This window comes from Podarcis vaucheri (assembly GCF_965113315.1).
Source record: "Podarcis vaucheri genome assembly, chromosome: 9".
NCBI lineage: Eukaryota > Metazoa > Chordata > Lepidosauria > Squamata > Lacertidae > Podarcis > Podarcis vaucheri.
In genome coordinates, this window is record NC_138767.1 from 10,142,335 (window position 1) to 10,161,658 (window position 19,324).

At 46.4% G+C, this 19,324-nt stretch overlaps 1 protein-coding gene across 7 annotated transcripts in view; it reads right to left on the bottom strand.

The window, feature by feature from the left end:
* Positions 1 to 19,324, bottom strand: part of SLC4A4 (solute carrier family 4 member 4) — a 188,823-nt gene that overhangs the window by 19,119 nt on the left and 150,380 nt on the right. For all 7 annotated transcript variants that reach the window (XM_082236334.1, XM_082236336.1, XM_082236331.1 and 4 more), the window contains 6 exons: positions 15,558 to 15,628; positions 11,576 to 11,764; positions 10,577 to 10,690; positions 8,117 to 8,278; positions 1,456 to 1,634; positions 1,124 to 1,196 (listed from right to left, as the gene is read on the bottom strand). In XM_082236334.1, coding sequence (XP_082092460.1) covers positions 1,124 to 1,196; positions 1,456 to 1,634; positions 8,117 to 8,278; positions 10,577 to 10,690; positions 11,576 to 11,764; positions 15,558 to 15,628 — 788 coding nt within the window. The remainder of the gene's footprint in view (positions 1 to 1,123; positions 1,197 to 1,455; positions 1,635 to 8,116; positions 8,279 to 10,576; positions 10,691 to 11,575; positions 11,765 to 15,557; positions 15,629 to 19,324) is intronic.

Sequence of the window (19,324 nt, forward strand, 5' to 3'; positions counted from 1 at the left end):
TTTTGGCAAAATTAAATGCTATAAGAAGAAATCAGTCGAATCAAAAATTAAAAAAAGGTGTGGGAATGTTTTGATGAATATACGGCAAAATATTGCTCCAAAAAAAAGATACGCTAATATGCCTAGATTGAAATGTGAAGTACTGGATGGAAGAAAAATTAGTAAGGAAAGATCATAAGAATATATAGATGATTTGAGAAGACTATAGAATGCGAAGATTATTGTAAATTGTATAATGTGGAGGAAATCGAGTGGGGGGTGGAGGGAAGTGGAAGGAGGGAGAAATGAATAATATGATGGATTGAGGCAATATAAATGTAAATGTATGGGGGGATGGGGAAGAAATGGTGTTGGCTTTGGTAGATTTGTAATGCAATATGTGAAAACCAATAAATGAATGAATAGATAGATGATAGATAGATAGATAGATAGATAGATAGATAGATAGATAGATAGATAGAATGGTAGGGGTGGAAAGGAACATGAGGGTCATATAGTGCAGCCCCCTGCGATGAAGGAATCTTTTGCCCAATGTGGGGTTCAAACCCATGACCCTGTGATTAAGAGCCTCATGCTCTACTGACTGAGCTATCCACAGTGGCCAACCAGATGGTTCTACTACGGGTTTCCCTTGATGTGGAACAAGGGTGGAGAACTGCGTAGCATGACATAGCATGAGGTCAAGGAGGGATAATTTGCAAAACATTATGGGCTGGGCAGTGCTATTTTTGGTGACAGGCTTGTTCTTCACAAGACATGTAGTTCCACCATCCTGGTAGGGGTTTTTCAAGTGAAAGGTGCATTGTGCTTTTCAAATTTAGGGAGGCACATTCCCTGCAAGTGTTGTGGCAACTCTTCAATAGTTTGCCAAAAACACTTTTGCCCTAAAACGTTCTTGCCTGTCCTCTGTATGACTTTGCTCCCAAGAAACATTATTACTCTACAAAGGCAATGACATTTTGAAATTCTTCTTTTACAGTAATTTATTACAGCTCCTTAAATGTGTTAGAAAAATCCTTCCAACTGTTTATGGCAGACTTAGTAGCTTTCTCAAAACAGACACACACAGCTCAGCGTTGGGTGGAGGGTGAAGCAGAGGCAAAAACGTTGAGCAATCATTTACCTTCAGAATGGGAGCCATGAAGACTGAAATGCCCGTCAGAATGAACACAATCACTCCTGTCACTCTCTGCTCCCTGAAATAAAAGCCAGCAATTATCAGACCAGTTCCTGTTAGGAGTTTTTCACCGTCATCCGAAGATCGCAAATTGCCACGAAGAAATATTATATACACAACTGACTGGAGGGCCTTTTATCTCTTCATTTCTTTGGGCTGCACTACTGAGCTAGGTTCCCTCCTACTCTCTGTGTAAGACTCAGATTATGGGCCCTGCTCCCTGAAGAGTGCCACTCTTCTCCAGTTGCCCAATGCCAGGGCCGGCCCTACTGGCATACCTGACTCCCAGGAACTTGGGTTGCTCCCCAGGTGCAGATGTCTCCGTCTCCATCTTCAAGCTGTCAATGTGCGCGATGGAGATGACTGTAGCAGCAACGTACCAGGGAAGGCCCATGAAGGAACATATAATCATCAACACAGCGACCAAGAACAGATCCAGGTGATAGCCAGCACCTTTCTGCAAAGAGGAAAGAAGAGGAACTGTGGTAGGGTGCTTGCTGCATGTGGTGGAAAGCCATGCAGGAAGAAGCACAGAAACATTACAGGATCAACCTTGACCCTGTTTGCTAACTTTCAATTACCGTATTTTTCGCTCTATAACACGCAGATTTTTTCTCCTAAAAAGGAAGGGGAAATGTCTGTGCGTGTTATGCAGCGAATGTGTGGTCCCTGGAGCCGAAAAATGAGGCAAAAATCAAACCGCGCTTCAGGGAGAAGGGAAGCCTGAAGAGAGGAAGTGGCAGCTTTCCTGCATTCTGCCTCAGGGTCTTACTGCCCGCCCTCTCTGTTTCGTTACTGTGTTTGCTCAAACGGAACAAAGAGCAGGGGAAGCCCCTCCCCTCCAGGCAAGAAGAGGGGAAAGCAGAGCGTCCGTCCTTCTATCCTCTCCCTGCTCCGGAGGAACAATGTTTGTGAAGGGAAGAGAGATTACAGGTTCGGCTTAAAATTCTGATTTGACTTCCTGCTTTTTGTTTTTGGAGACACACAGCATTCAAATATGCTTTCTTCCATTTAAAGAGGGAGAGAGAGAGAGAGAGAGCACACGCTGGCTGGCTTGTGTGGGTGGGTGGGGGAAAACTTTTGCCTTCCTTTCCTCACGTTATAGCCCTCTCCTGCATTCTTAGCCTTCTGTGTTTTTCCTTCCCTCCCCACTTAAAATGTGGTTACAAAGCATGGATCCACATGGATCCTCAGGATCTTTGCATTGGGTCACCCCAAATTCACCATCAGAGCACACAGCATGTCCATGGCTACAGCCTGCCCCCCCCAAAAAAAAAATCACGCACCCACTGTTGCCTGGGGCTGCAATGGTGCAAAAACGTGGTTACAAAGCATGGATCCACATGGATCCTCAGGATCTTTGCATTGGGTCAGCCAAAATTCACCATCAGAGCACATAGCATGTCCATGGCTACAGCCTGTCCCCCCCCCAAAAAAAAAAATCACGCACCCACTGTTGCCTGTGGCTGCAATGGTGCAAAAACATGGTTACAAAGCATGGATCCACATGGATCCTCAGGATCTTTGCATTGGGTCAGCCAAAATTCCCCATCAGAGCACATAGCATGTCCATGACTACAGCCTGTCCCCCCCAAAAAAAAAAAATCACGCACCCACTGTTGCCTGGGGCTGCAGTGGTGCAAAAACGTGGTTAAAAAGTATGGGTCCACATGGATCCTCAGGATCTTTGCATTGGGTCAGCCAAAATTCACCATCAGAGCACATAGCATGTCCATGGCTACAGCCTGCCCCCCCCAAAAAAAAAAATCACGCACCCACTGTTGCCTGGGGCTGCAATGGTGCAAAAACGTGGTTACAAAGCATGGATCCACAGGGATTCTCAGGATTTTTGCATTGGGTCACCCCAAATTCACCATCAGATCACATGTCTGTGGCCACAGCATGAAGCACAAAAATGATACGTCCACTGTTTCATTCAGAATATTTTTTCCCTTGTTTTCCTCCTCTAAAAACGATGTGCGTGTTATGGTCAGGTGCGTGTTATAGAGCGAAAAATACGGTATCTTTGAAACGGCTGGATGACGTCTCCAGAAATGGCTCTATGCAGTGGAGAAGCACATGCAAACAAGGAAAGGGGCTTATTTTTTATTTGAAAAGTTGCAAGAAAAGGTTCCTGGGCAGGCAGGGCATAATTTAAGGTTCCTGGTGGAGGACAACCCAGGTATGTTTAGTTTAGAGAAGAGGAAATTAAAGGAGAGACAAGACAAGTGTCTTCAAATATTTGAAGGGGTGCCATGCCTGAAGGAATGGAGCAGAATTGTTCTCTGTTGCTGCAGAAGGCAGGGGGTAGAATCAATGGGTGGAAATCACAGGGAATCAGATTTTAGCTTAACTTTAGGAGAGGCATCTTAGGGGTAAGAGATGTTTGACAATAGAACAGACGGCCTCAGAGGTGTTGGTATTTAAGCAGAGCCAGAGCTGAGCTTGCTGTAGGGTTATCCTTTACTGCAGATCTGCACTGAGCTTTGCTCCAGAGAAAGGCAAGTGCTCAACACAGGCCACCACCTGATATCTCAGTGCAAACAGAAAGCAACCATTTTTTATGGAATGGTCAAATTGGATTGTAAGCCACATATATGGCTATGTTTGACCTCAAGACCCACCTTTAGCTAAATCCATATATCATCTTACCCACCCACCAGTTTCGATGCGTAACAATTCTCAAGACTGCACAATGACTGGCTTGCTGAAGGAACCTAAAAGCCAGGGTTGTGAAACTGTGTTTTTTTGGTAAGGCAAATATTATAGGTGTGACTCACTCAGCTGCAAAAACACAAGGAACTCGGAACCTATTAAACAAATTACAGAGCACACCTGGTTCCCACAGAGGAGGTAAACACTGAGGTGGTACTTGGGTCCAGGCTGTGCCTTTCAAACTGCAGTTTTGAACTCTTCCTTCTGATGGAACTGGTCTTTCACATACAGTCATACCTCGGGTTGAAGTAGCTTCAGGATGAGTATTTTTGGGTTGCGCTCCACAGCAACCCGGAAGTAATGGAGTGCATTACTTCCGGGTTTCGCCGCTCGTGCATGCGTGGAAGCGGCGAATCGCGACCCGTGGATGCGGGTTGCATTCGCCTCAGGATGCGAACGGGGCTCTGGAACGGATCCCATTCGCATCCAGAGGTACCACTGTAGAGGGGACTTTGGGGGCAGGATGGAGCATCACAAGGGCCTCCACCCACAGTATGAAGAAGAGTCTCAAAGCGGCTAACATTCTCCTTTCCCTTCTTCCCCCACAACAAACACTCTGTGAGGTGAGTGGGGCTGAGAGACTTCAGAGAAGTGTGACTAGCCCAAGGTCACCCAGCAGCTGCATGTGGAGGAGCGGGGAAGCGAACCCGGTTCACCAGATTACGAGTCTACTGCTCTTAACCACTACACCACACTGGCTATTGTATGAAGTACAATATAGCCCAGAAATGAAGATCTGCCATCTCAGTGACAATTGGGTCCTTGTTTATCTTTCAGCAAATCCTCCCCTCTTGACTGCATCCTCTTCCTTGTTACTGATATGCACTTTAACAGGAAGCTATTTCTGCCAAGGCGAGTAGCCCTGGTGTGTGGTGAACTGAACACTAATTGGAGCCTGGGAACAGACTCCTGGCCTCTTCTGCCGAAACCCCCGAGGAGCAACCAATCCTGAATTCTTTGGGTTTGTTTGTTCTTCCACAACTGGCAGAGAGTAGTAGGTTCTGTTCGCCCCATTGCCTCCCCACACGTCACATGAGCCTTATAAATCCACGGAGTGGGAGATGGGCCTCGCTAAGAGATGCCGTTATTATCATTTACATAACACTATTAGTGCACATGGCAATGTAGGCTCTTTGGCCTGAGAAATCTAAATTCTGACAGTGGGGGAAAGATAACAAGGAGAAGTGGGGGGACAGAAAAGGAAGGTTAACAGGATGAATGCACACAAACGTAGTGGGCTTCAGTCTTGTTTCAATTCCTGGTGATGACTAAGGAGCGAAGCTCCATTAACTAAGGAGCTTTCCATAGAATCACAGAAGTGTAGAGTTGGAAGGGACCCCAAGGGCCATCTAGCCCAACCCACAGCAATGCAGCAATCTCAGCTAGATTCAGCTGGGGTCTGATTGGGATGAGGGATAGAGGCGAGAAGCGATACCACAAAGGTGTTTTAAGAATTTTGAGCGTAGGGGGCACCAGCAAAGAATGGGTGTGATCCAGTGTTCTCCAAACTGTTGCCTCCAATGTGTTTTGGACTACAGTTCCCATCATCCCTGACTGCTGGCTGGGGCTGATGGGAACTGTAGCCCAAAGAAGCCAGACGGTACTAGATTGTGGGTGGCTTGCATAATCATTTGGCAGAACGGAAGCTCTATGTGCAGCTGGCAGTATATGAATTGGAGTTACAAAGGTTGTGGGGGAGTCCGATTTAAAAATGTGCTCAACTATAATCAAGATATAAGGAAAAGGGAGAATTAATATGATGCCACAGATGGGAACTCCGAGGCCCAAGGTGGCTAACAACCTGATGAAATCAAGCCCTCATAGCCACTAATAACATGGCCTACTATATGAGCTTGGACAGATGGGGCTCATCCACCTGGGAAGAGAAACCCATCTAGGAAAAGGGAAACTCTGATCCTAAACCTCCGCTGCCATGCAGGATATCTTTGGGAGAAGAAAAGGCTAAGGAATAAACCCTACACAAATCCAGAGTGGAGTCCCTAAGACAGTTGGATGGTGCCTTGTATGCCTCCTTCCTGCAACTCCTGCAGCCAAGCTGGTGCCAAATGTCTTGACAGTAAGAGCTGTTCAACAGTGGAATTTGCTGCCTAGGAGTGTGGTGGAGTCTCCTACTTTGGAGGTCTTTAAGCAGAGGCTTGACAACCATATGACAGGAGTGCTCTGATGGTGTTTCCTGCTTGGCAGGGGGTTGGACTCGATGGCCCTTGTGGTCTCTTCCAACTCTATGATTCTATGATTCTATGATTCTATGATTCTATGCTCTGCTTTCCTCTGGACCACATCAGCAAAACCAAGAGGAGGGTCTTGTCGTCTGGGCAGCCCAGGACCTCCACAAACACTGCCCAGGCTTGTACCCAGGGGTGGTGCTAATGCAGCGGTTTGACTTCACCTCCAGAGGCTCACCCCACGCTGCCCAAATGTTCATTTTGCTTTGGCCAAGTTGAGGTGACAAACGTTTTTGTTGCCCAGAGCTGTCCCTATGGTCCTGAATAGCAAAACAGAAGCAGGAGGAGGAGAAAAATGGTATCCGGAGCCTTTCTGGTGAGAGCCTTTCTGAGAGCCAGTGTGGTATAGTGGTTAGAAGCAGTAGTCTCGTAATCTGGGGAACCGGGTTCGCTTCCCCGCTCCTCCACATGCAGCTGCTGGGTGACCTTGGGCCAGTCACACTTCTCTGAAGTCTCTCAGCCCCACTCACCTCACAGAGTGTTTGTTGTGGGGGAGGGAGGGAAAGGAGAATGTTAGCCGCTTTGAGACTCCTTAGGGTAGTGATAAAGCGGGATATCAAATCCAAACTCCTCTTCTTCTCTTCTTTCTGGGCCCAATACACAGCTTGGCACACAAACATGTGGCAGAAACAGGAAGATCCATCTGCTGCACCCCCAGAGGAGCTTAATGCTCTTGCTGAATATTATACATAGGTAGCTCAGGTGTAATTCCAGTTGCTCACCTCACATTTGGGCATGCAGAATTAGAAGGAAACTGCACACAGCTGCCATTATTACCCTCCTTGCAATTGTAAAACAGTGCTATGGAAAGTTTGACAGATGTTCAAATCCTCCTTTGGTTGCTGCTACAGAAGGTGAAGTAACTACCTCTGGGAGGGGGTACATGACGAACTTTGCTAGCAACCTACAGAGACTGGTGCCCTCCTTCTGCAGCAGATGTGGGACCGGGTCCTATCTAAGCAAGAATCAGCCTCGGCAGAGGTTTGAATAAGAGCCTCCACCCAGCTATATGCAGATGGAAGAAAAATAGTACGTAGACACCGGTATGAGATAAACAAGGAGTAAATGTTCATTGAGAAAGAAACCAAGACCGGTGGAGTCCAAAAACATACTTCCTGGGCAGCATTTCCTGACCTAAAGCCAAAACAAAGGCCATCTTTATTTCTTTAGAAAACATTTTCAACTCCTCTTCTTCAGCGCAAGCTAGATATGACAAAAGAAACCGTGTTTGTTTAATTACAAGTTTGCTCCATTCACGTATAAAGCGCCCACAGGGGTGGGATTTGAAATTCATATCAAAAGAGGGTCACAAGTGCAGATAGCTGAATCCTATGACACCTTGTTAGTCTATTGCCCCCGGCATTTTTATCCTAGACCAGTTCACTTCTGGTATCTGAGCTGAGCAGAGAGAGAAAACTGTTTGTGCAACAGGAAAAAAAACAAAAACCCTTTTTTACCTATTGCCTGGGTTACCAAAACTACATAATGGTAAGACTAGCGTGAGGTGTATTGAACTAGGCCAGTGTTTCCCAAACTTGGGTCTCCAGCTGCTGTTGGACTACAACTCCCATCATCCCCATCTAGCAGAGATGATGGGAACTGTAGTCCAAAAGCAGGTAGAGGCTCAAGTTTGGGAAACGCTGTACAAGGCCAATGGTAAGGAACCAAGGACCTTCCTGATGTTGTTGGATTCCAACTCCCATTAGCTCCAGCCAGCATGGTCAATGGTCAGAGATGATGTGAACTGAACTCTAGTCCAGCAACCACAAGAGATACACAACTCTCCCACCCCTGACCTTAAGTACAGCTACGAAATGACCCTGAAGACCACATTGGAAGGTTTTTTTTTACCAAAACATTTGAAGACATCCCTCTGAAACCTTGGAAGGTTAGAAAGTTACCCACTCTAACTTCGTTGGTGAGATTCTTATAATTACACCCATGAGCTCCTGGATTCATCCCTGTTCCAGGCACCAACCTTGAGTTTGTGTTCTTTCCGGTTGACAATAACAGCTGTGATCTGCTGGTCCATGAAGATAAGGATGGTCACCAGCAATGCAGGGATGGCTGCTGCCAGATACACCCACCAGGGATTCTCGCCAAATGGCGGGACAATCCAGCCTCTGTGGGGGCTTGTTGGCTTCGGGGAAAAGGAGATGAAGACGAATATTAGAGAGACATAGCAAAAAACGTACCTGGACCAAATGAACACTTTGCTAGATCACTGGAACACCAAGTTCTTAGAGAAGAATGCAGGACCTTCAGGGACCATAACAAAAAAAATAAATCCCAACCAGCAGGGGCGTATTCTCACTTCTTGGTGGCACCTTATTAATTTGCAAAATGTTCCGAACTGCCAGCGTTAATGCTTGGCAAAGAGCATAAAATCAACAACAGAATTACATCCATAGAGCAAATATAAAACCAACCACCCATCAGTAGATCAGTAATACTGCTGCTTGGCAGGGGGTTGGACTCGATGGCCCTTGTGGTCTCTTCCAACTCTATGATTCTATGATTCTTCTATGATTCTAATACATCAACGGAACACCTTGGCGAACAGATGAGTTTTAAGAAGGCACCTGCCAATATTGCAGGTCTGATGTTCCTTGAGGGCATATTCCAAAGGACAGGTGCCACCAAACTAAAGGCCCTGGTCTTGGAGGACATAAAATGGACCTTGGGAGCATAAGCAGCCACAAAGTGTCTCTCCAAAGTATTGACGTGACCAGGCAGGATAGTCAAGTGTTATAAACCGGCCCCATGTTGTTCAGGGCTTTAGTTCAAGAACTTAACCTTGGCTTGGCAGCATATTGGGAGTGAGTGCAATTCTTGCGGCCTTCAACAGCCTTGCTGCAGCTCAGAGGAAAGGGCAGAAAGAACCAACAGGGTGGGTGAGGGAAGCTCAGAAACCCACAAAGCAGAAAACAGCAGCAGCACTTGGCTGCTCTCAGGGACGCTTCATACACTTCTGTAGTGTAGTAGCCAGTTTCATGTAGCTGTAATGCCTGCCAGAGGGAACCAGGTGGGAGAGTCAGATCATGCTAGCTTCCCACATTAGTGCTGTATATTAAAGGTAAAGGTACCCCTGCCCGTATGGGCCAGTTGTGTCTGACTCTAGGGTTGTGCGCCCATCTCACTTAAGAGGCCGGGGGCCAGCGCTGTCCGGAGACACTTCTGGGTCACGTGGCCAGCGTGACGAAGCTGCTCTGGTGAGCCAGCACCAGCGCAGCACACGGAAACGCCATTTACCTTCCCGCTATAAAGCGGTACCTATTTATCTCCTTGCACTTAAGGGTGCTTTCGAACTGCTAGGTGGGCAGGAGCTGGGACCGAAGATGGGAGCTCACCCCACCGCGGGTATTCGAACCGCCGACCATGCGATCGGCAAGTCCTAGGCACTGAGGTTTTACCCACAGCGCCATCATGCTAGCTTCCCACATTAGTGCTGTATATTAGGGTTGCCATATTTCAATACGTGCAAATCTGGACACAAAAGTTATTTTATTTTGGCCAAAGCTGTTGAGCGATTTTGGCAGTATCGCCCAAAAAAAGACATTTTTGAGCTATTTATTTTTTAAAAAAAACAACAACAAGAACAACACTGATCAATGAGAAAGAGGAGGATTGGTTTGAGAAGATATTGAATTATATGGGTAGGTTTGAACAATTTGGGGCAATTAAAATGTTAAAAGTTAAATAAACCTTGTGGAGGGAGGAGTGTTAAGGTATATAGAAGTGTACATATGATTGATTTGAATATGTTATTTTTGAATATTATTGAATACAGTGGTACCTCAGGTTAAGTACTTAATTCGTTCCGGAGGTCCGTTCTTAACCTGAAACTGTTCTTAACCTGAGGTACCACTTTAGCTAATGGGGCCTCCTGCTGCTGCCGCACCGCCGGAGCATGATTTCTGTTCTCATCCTGAAGCAAAGTTCTTAACCCAAGGTACTATTTCTGGGTTAGCGGAGTCTGTAACCTGAAGCGTATGTAACCTGAAGCGTATGCAACCCGAGGTACCACTGTATGTATATTATTGAATATGTATACCCAATGTATCAGCCGCCTGGGGGATTTCACTATTTGTGTTTTGGTGGTTGGCAAAAATTAAAATAGTTTTAAAAAGAAAAAAAGAAAACCAACACTGCCAACATGGGTTGCCATATGTCCGGATTTCCCCCGGACATTTTGCCAATTTCCACCCGGATACTGCTTCCAACAGCAGTATTCTGGGTATGTCCAGGAAATTCCGGACGTATGGCAACCATATGATGTGCCCATCCCATGCGGTACCCAGATGCATTACATTACATCATGGGGCGTGGGCAATGGTGAAGCAGCATCCACAACACAAAGGGACATGTTCGCCATCTCAATACATAACAAGTTTCTTGCCTTCTTTTATGGGAGCTGAGGATGGAATGATCGACTTACCTTGAATTCGCTTGGCACAAGGAGTTTTGGTGTGTCCACACCTACCAGAGCATCAATTCCACAGAAAATGAAGATGGAAAGGATGATGGCGAAGTCGCTGATCAACTTCCTTGCCTGGAAAAAACAGAGGTGCTGATTGTGGTGGTTGTTTATTTATTATATGTATTATGTATTATATTCTGTTGTTATTCTTTATTTGAACTTCCTAGTTGCTTGTTACACACACACACACCAAAAAAAAAAGATCTCCAAGCAACTTACAACATATTTAAAAGCATTGGCTTAAGTAAAAAAACACATTGCAATAGTAACACACTTACGCAAAATACGTGTAACTCATTAAAAATACGCATAGCAATCTCCTGCATGGCAACACACATAACAGTAACACAAAGGTGCATTAGCACAACTAACAGCAGGCAACTTCACCATAGTCCGTGTAACTGTTCTTCATCCCATAGGGTCAAAGGGTCAGTGCACAGAATAACCAGTCAAAACAACCCAAAATATGGACATTAAAATTATTTTTAAAATTAAAACGATAAAATAACATTCAGTAGGAAGACATTCCATCCTTAGATAAAAAGTAGTACCAGGCTACTGTGAGCAACTATTTCATTTTACTTTGGCTGCCACTTAAATAAGGTACTGCCCAGTGAGTGTTTGATGGACACAGAAGGAAAAAGCAAAGAAGCACACAATGAAATCTGTGTTCAGAAAAATGCTTCTGGAGAATACCATCAGCTGTTTCTCCAGTAACCAATGGACCAGAGAGGCAGGTGAAAGGAATGCTGACAATGACAGAACCCTTTGCAAATATATTCCCTGACCTCTGGACTGGATCCTTGGCTCTGATGATCTGGATTCCCTGACCTCTGGACTGTCTTATTTCGTATGTGGATTCTGCTCTCAGGCAAGCGTTCCTTGGAGACTCCTAGCCCCTGCTCGCTCAGCAATGAGACTTGGACGGGGCTATGACAGACACGCCAAGATACTTACGGTGGTTGGGAAATAACGGCTGGTCTTGAACTTCTTCAAGGCCATCGAGCAGGTATAGGTGCCCAAGAAGAGCATGCAGGACATGAGTGTGATGTCGGGAACGTATTTGCAATTGTTGCCGAAGAGGACTCCCCCGTATTTCAAGCACTCCTTCTTTCCCAGAGATGACCAATCGATCGTGCCGTTGTGCTGCAAACCAACAACAGAGTTGGCATCTGTTAACTAATGAAGAGAAGCGTACAGCAATCCACCATTGCTTTCTCAATCCACAAAGGCATGTCACAAAGCTGGGTGAAATGCAAAGAAGCCCCCAGACAGGGACAAGACCCCCCCCCCCCAAGGTGCTAAGTTTCCTGCAGTGCTGACAGCGAGGACCACAGCAATCCAGGGAAGACCAGTGCCCACTGGGAGACCAACAGCAGGCAGAGCCTGAATCAATGATAGAATGGACCAATTCTGGTTTTGCTTCCATCCACCTCCCTGCTGCCTTCTACAATGAAAACACTGGGACCACGCTGAAAAGATGCTAAGTAAGGAGGTAGGGCAGAGATTGGTGGAATAGCCTCCCCTGGAGTAATTTGTCACGCAGGAGTTTTGGCTGTGTGAACCGAAACTTTATCTTGCCTTGGGGTACATCAATTTGAGAAGCTGAGCACAACACAGTAAGATCTCACCAGTAGGTTTGCCATCGTATTTTGCTTTTGGAAAATGGGTCCTCTAAACCCTTTCAGGAAAATAGCACAGGACCTAGAATGATTTAGCCAAAAGCAAAAGCTCCTGCCGACAGCTTTTGTCTAATCTTAATACCGCAGTAAGGGAAGGAGGATTCGCGGAGATCTTTGTTTTTGCTTCACCTTCCTTCCCAACCCTCCACATTTGTCCCATTGTTTTCCTCTGTGTCGCTTTTGAAGATTCCCATCTAGCACTCGTGATGTTCCTTCAATCTATATTCAGAAGCGCTACACCGGAGGCATGCAGTCCTCTTCAGGCTATTTCTTTTATCACCCCGTTTTCAGAACAGGATTCCTTTTGTTCAAGCCCCAAAATCTCACTGCGAAGGCAGATTTCGCTGCCAAGAAACCTTAGGGAGGATGGCCCTCCCTAGCGCTGCGGAGTGGAAAATAAAATAGAATCCAGAGACCACGGTGGTGCAAGAGGCAATGTAAACTTGTCGAGAGAGGACTTGGCAGGCTCTTTTGATCCATTGGTGTCAGCAAAATCATGACTCGACTCTACTGCAGCCTCGGAAAATGTCTAAGGAAGTCTCGCTCCAGTTCAGAGAGCCTCTCAATGCTCTCATTGACTTTGGCAAAAACTGTCACCAAAGAACCAGGCCACAACTCAGTGCAGGGACGGAGAGCTTGCAGCCTTCCAGACCCTGCCAGACTACAATCCCCTATAATATAGGTTTGTTGTTGTTGTTTTGTTAGACTACAATTCCCATCAGCCCTGACTATTTGCCTTGCTGGCTGGGGCTGATGGGTGATGGACTCCAACAACATCTGGAGGGCCACAGATTCCCCACCTCTATTTTATATAATGTTTGTGATATACAGTACATGTAACTGAAATGCACGCCTATTCTCTCCCTATCTGTGTTACTTCTTCCCTTTCCTCTTTTCTCAGTGGCGTCAAATTTAAGACAGTAAGCCCCATGGGGCAGAGACTTCTCTTTTTTGTGCTCTGTAAAAGACTAGACACCAATGGCACAGTATAAATATTTATGCCATCTACGTATAAAGTGCGCCGCTGCAAAATCAGCAAAAGAAAAGAGCCCTGCCTCAAGGAGCCTGCAACCTACTTTTTGCAAGGGAGGGAATGCAAGAGAAAGGAGAGGCAAAGATTAACAAGGAGAGAGAGAGAGAAAGGAGGAAGGACCAAGAGGAGGGTAGTAAGAGGCAGGAGCAAGGGGGGTGGGGAGGAAGATGCCAAAGCGAAGAAGAAGAAAAGCTGACCCTAGCAAGCCAGGCTAGAGGAGGCGGCGGGGGATGAGAAGGCGGAAGCTATTTTGGCAGCCGATGCACAGGGGGACTGATGGGACATGCCATTTCCTATGCAAACACAAGAAGCACCTTGAGGCTATGGCACTTTGTCACAGTACATTGTAATGCTCAGCAGTTTCCTCCTCTTTTGCTGGCTGCCTTGCAGAATTTCTAATAGGATGCCCTTCCCATTCTTAATAGCCACTTACAACAGGCCAAGGATGCTGTACGGTTCCCCTTGCGAGGGTGAGTTATGTGCAGGCAAGGGTGCATGGCCCCGGTTAAGGCATGTATCTCACCTGCCCAGCATCGTTTCACAGACCACAGGACAGACACAAGCAGAGGGCTTGTCGTCACTGCACATTGCTCCTCCCAGAAGCAGTCCTCCTTGGCCACTGCCTCGTCTCCCTCCACCCAGGCTCCCTCTATCACTTTCCCCTCATCCCCATGTGTACAGGGTCATGCTATCATTAGGGGCAGCTGGAAGGGAATGGCAGCACTGTGCTCCTGGGGCCCCTGCCAGCTAAGTTACAGTGCTTACCCCGAAGGGAGAGGTGGTGCATGTTGGATTTCAAGCCTTCCCTCAGGAGAAACTGGCCACTCTCCAGGCACCCGGCTTGATCTCCTAGTTGACCTCCCTGTCTGCATTCCCGGCAAGACCCAGGCAAGGTCGCGATCGGCGATCCTCCTCATGCGCGAGGAGAACACACCACTCTTCCCTGCCCCCAGGGGCAGAGGAAAGAGATAGACAGAAAAGTATTTACATGCCTTTATTTCTGTCTTTGCAGCGTTACAGAAAAACACATCTGCTCTCTTCAAACTCCAACAGCAGAGAGACAAACTCCACCCATACTTCCTGTCCAGCTCATATTACTGTGAGCTAATTCCGGTGCTTTGCACTGTGAAAAGACTGCCCCTTTGTTTCCCACGGAAACAGTCCCCAACATTCCCATTTATGTTTTGCTTTCCAGCTGCCAGCTCGCTGCTGCATTGCTCCTTTTCCGTAACAGTGCAGAGGTCAGCAAGCGCAGAGGAGAGCCAATCGCCAGTCTTGCCCCTGAGCCCACACAGCACTGATCTGCCTGCTACTTTGACTTTCCTGGTAAGCACAGCGATGTGACTGGTGCGCAGCTGGGCGTATGGCCCCCGCAACTGCCCAGAAACCTTCACTCTGTCTCCCATTTGCTGCCATAGCAGTCAGTGTTGCACAGAGGTTAGAGACCTGGGAGACTTCAGTGTAGATCAGGCATGGGCAAACTCGGCCCTCCAAATGTTTTGGGACTACAACTCCCATCATCCCTAGCTAACAGGACCAGTGGTCAGGGATGATGGGAACTGTAGTCCCAAAACATCTGGAGGGCTGAGTTTGCCCATGCCTGGTTTAGATCCCCACTCAGCCCAGATGCTCAGCAGGCGGCTTTGAGTCAGTCACTGTCTCTCAGCCAGACCTTCCTCACAGGGTCATTGTGAGAGCAAAATAGAGAGGGGAAGAAGTGTGCATGCCACTTTGAGCTCTTTGGGTACAGGGTGTGGAAATAAAGGCTAATAATAATAATAATAATAATAATAATAATAATAATAATACCCACGCTGAAACACTCCCCATCTGAAATCCCACCAAGAAATCACCATGCTGTTGATTTTAAACACCAGGTGGTGTTTCATTTACACATGAAAAGTGGAAAGAGTTTGGGCAAAATTTGGCATTTTTAATTCCTTCTGAAATCAAAAGAACTTGTTCATGACTAAATGATTTAAGCACACACCGTTTCCCTCCAACTCTATCAGTTTGTTCCTTTATGTTATGAATCTGAGCACAGGGGAAAAAATTAAAACTATAACCCTTTACCCACTTACCTGGCAACAAATGTCACTGAATTCCAAGAGATTAAAAATAAAAGGTTCAAAAGAGTGGCGAAGCACTGAAGTGTAACAGATAATGTAACTTGCACAGAACACAGAAACGTCAAGTGTCCGTTTTCCTCATTAGCTCAGCTTACCATCTCAGTAGAGTTACTTGCAGGCCAATAAGATGGGGTTGTGGCTGTCATGTTAAATGCAGAAGAATTAACTGCAAAAGACAAAAGAGAGCAGAACGCAGCGTTTTGAAAGAAGCACTTTAAATGTTGTGGGAAACAAGTTGCAATTAAAAGGAAACTCACAGCCCCTTCGCCTATCTAAAAATAATATCCAGTTAAGACTCGCAATCCTCTTACGCTTCAACCTATAAACAGCCCAAAGAGCGATTCTGAATTACTCCAAAGACATAGAAAAGCTTCAAAAAGTAGACAACACTTCACTCCAAAACCTGCATCGCTCATCATTTGCTTTCTACTCAATATAGACACACACAAAAACCCACCCCATAATTGCCCTGGATTATTTCGGTGCCTGCATGACTAGAGATTGGAACCCTGATCAGTATTCCATTGCAAAATCATCATTAATAAATCCTCATGTTATCCAGGAGATCAAAGTGCATTACAAGATCAGAACTTTCAACTCTTTGCCATTTTATTCCTTCATTATATAGGGATAATAGTTTGAGTGCTAAAATGTTTGTGCTTGCAGTTAAGGTGTGTTGAAGAAGATTCAGCATTTCCCTTCTGGGTGGGTGGGTGTGGGTGGCAGGTGTGGAGGGGGAGAGATCCTCCAACCTGTCAGGATTTCAGAAAAGACTGAAACATGCCTGCAGAGTACATTAAAAGAATGATACAGTCATACCTCGGGTTGAAGTAGCTTCAGGATGAATATTTTCAGGTTGCGCTCTGCGGTGACCCGGAAGTAACAGAGTGCGTTACTTCCGGGTTTTGCCGCTCACGCATGCACAGATGCTCAAAATGACGTCACGCACATGCACGGAAGCAGCAAATCGTGACCCGCGCACATGCAGACGTGGGTTGCATTTGCTTCAGGATGTGAATGGGGCTCCGGAACGGATCCCCTTCGCATCCAAAGGTACCACTGTACTTAAAGCAACCACAAACAGTAGTTTGCATCCCTTCAATATACTTGTACGCTGTTGGAAAAATCACTGGCGATTTTTGTCTTTCAGACCACAGTGTCATAGAACCATCAAGTCACAGAGTTTTAGAGTTGGAAGCGACCCCAAGGGGTCATCTAGTCCAATAAGAATCTCAGCTAAAACATCCATGACAGATGGCCATCCAACTTCTGCTTCAAAACCTCCAAAGAAGGAAATTCCGCCACCTCTCGAGGGAGCCCATTCCACTGTTGAACAACTCATACTGTCAAGAAAGCTCTTCCTGATGTTGTCTCGGAATCTCCTTTCTTGTAACCTGAAGCCATCGGTTCAAGTCCTACCCTCCAGAGCAGGAGAAAACAAGCCTGTTTTCCATGTGACAGCCCTTGAGATACTGAAGGTGGCTATCATATCTCCTTTCAAGGCATCAGTTTTACACTGTAGCATTTGAGAAGTTTTGGTATGCTGTTTCTGAAAAGGATCGTGGGGATGGGGGCTTGGGTTATTGGCTTGTCGTTTTTAATTTTGATTATGTGTTTTGTGGTTTTGTATTTTGATTCTGTTCTGTGAGCCGCCCTGAGACCTCCAGATTTAGGGCAGTATATAGATGCAACAAATAATAATAATGGGCCCATCAGGCAAGCTTTATTAGGACAGTCCTTTGGGGCCCAGAGAGATGAAGATGGTGGCAGGTGGGTGCCAGGAACATAGAACGTGACCTTATACCAAAGTCAGACCACAGCTCTATCTAGCTCAGTATTGTTGACTCTGAATGACAGACGCTCTCCAGGTTATCAGAAAGGGGACACTCCTAGCTCTGCATGGGGATGCTGGGGGTTGAATCTGGGATCTTTCGCATGCAGTCTTCTACCACCGAGCTACAGCCCTTCTCAACATGTTCTCAACAGTTCCCATACAGGAGAAATAGAAGCCGTACAGATCTAGTGAACAGTGGCCAGTCTACACGCCAGCTTCCTCGACAGAAGGTGAAGAAGAAAAAGAGTTTGGATTTGATATCCCGCCTTTCACTCCCCTTCGGGAGTCTCAAAGCAGCTAACATTCTCCTTTCCCTTCCTCCCCCCCAACAAACAGTCTGTGAGGTGAGTGGGGCTGAGAGACTTCAGAGAAGTGTGACTGGCCCAAGGTCACCCAGCAGCTGCATGTGGAGGAGCGGAGACGCGAACCCGGTTACCCAGATTACGTGACTACCACTCTTAACCACTACACCACACTGGCTCAGGGGTTGTTCCCTTTCGCCGGCATCAAGACCAAGGTAGGCGACCCTCTGCCATGACCGCAGCGAAGCCCAGCACTTCACAAAACCAGGCTGTGATGCTCAGCATTGGAAGTAAAGGTCTAGATCAGGGAACAGCAAACTTTTTCAGCAAGGGGCCAGTCCACTGTCCCTCAGAGCTTCTGGCGAGGCCAGACTATATTTGGGGGGGGGAAATTCCTATGCCCCACAAATAACCCAGAGATGCATTTTAAATAAAAGGACACATTCTACTCATGTAAAAACACCCTGATTCCTGGACCGTCCACGGGCCGGATTTAGAAAGCAATTGGGCCGGATCCGGCCCCCGGGCCTTAGTTTGCCTCCCCCTGGTCTAGATAAAGGTGGACCCTGCCTCATTCCTATAACATCACCAGATTTCACCGGGGGGGGGGACAAAGCCAATGCTTGAATGGAAAACTGCAGTTACTTTAAATAGCACCACAAAGCCTGCACAACCTCCGCCTCACAAGCACAGCTCTCCCAGTGTTAATACACACTGGAAACAAATCGAGCCTTTTTTTTCCTTTGCTCCTTACGATGTTAATGAATTTTATACAAACATCCTTCATTTTTTTTTAAGCCGCGTCCATCCCTAGGGAAAGTCAACAATAAACGCGCGTGAGATCAGACGAAGAAAGAGACTTGCAGACTTGCTTTGTTGTCCTTACTTTCCAATTTCTTTCCTTCCACTACCCCGAACTACTTTGCTGCAGTACTGGCTGAAAACCAGCAGGAGATGCAGTAAGCCAATAATCAAATCTAGCTCCTGAGCCTAAGCAAAGGAGGAGGGATCTTCTCCCACCGCTTATTTCATTCACCAAATGGAATATGAGTGCAGGCACATGTGTGCAAAGGGATTTCAATAGCTGGTTTCAGAAAAGGGCTGCTGTAGGAGTGTGGCTTTTAATAGCTGTTGGATTATCTGTTAGTGACACGCACTCTCTCTCACACACACACACTTAATTTAAGCTGTTCACACATTATTAAGCACCTAGTATAGAATTCGAAGAATTAACTGTGGAATGATGAGCAGTAAATGCTGCCAACTTAACCGGAAGAAACTACACCAGCCAATTCCACCTGGTTTTTTAGATCTTGGAGTGCCTGTTCCAGAGAACAAGTATGTTCCGCAGTAAAGCACATTCCTTACATCCTCCTTGGAAAGGACAAAACTGGCAAAGCCATGCGTGGCACCTCAAAGACTAAAGGATTTATTGCAACATACCCTTTCATTGGTGATAAATCCCATTCATCAGATGCAAAAAAGCAAGATACGGTCATTTATTTATTTTTGCTGCTGCAGGGGATGAAAATGAAAATGTCTCCTACAGCCTTTATAGACCTGGCTGGGGTAAAAGCCAGAACAGGGACACATGATCACTACTGCTATTTTAAAAAGGGTTTTAGGAGACCTGTGACACCCTAAAGACTGGCCAATTTATTTGAGGTAGGGAGAACCCGTCGCCCATCAACTTCCAATCGGCCCCAGGCAGCATGGCCAACTAGGG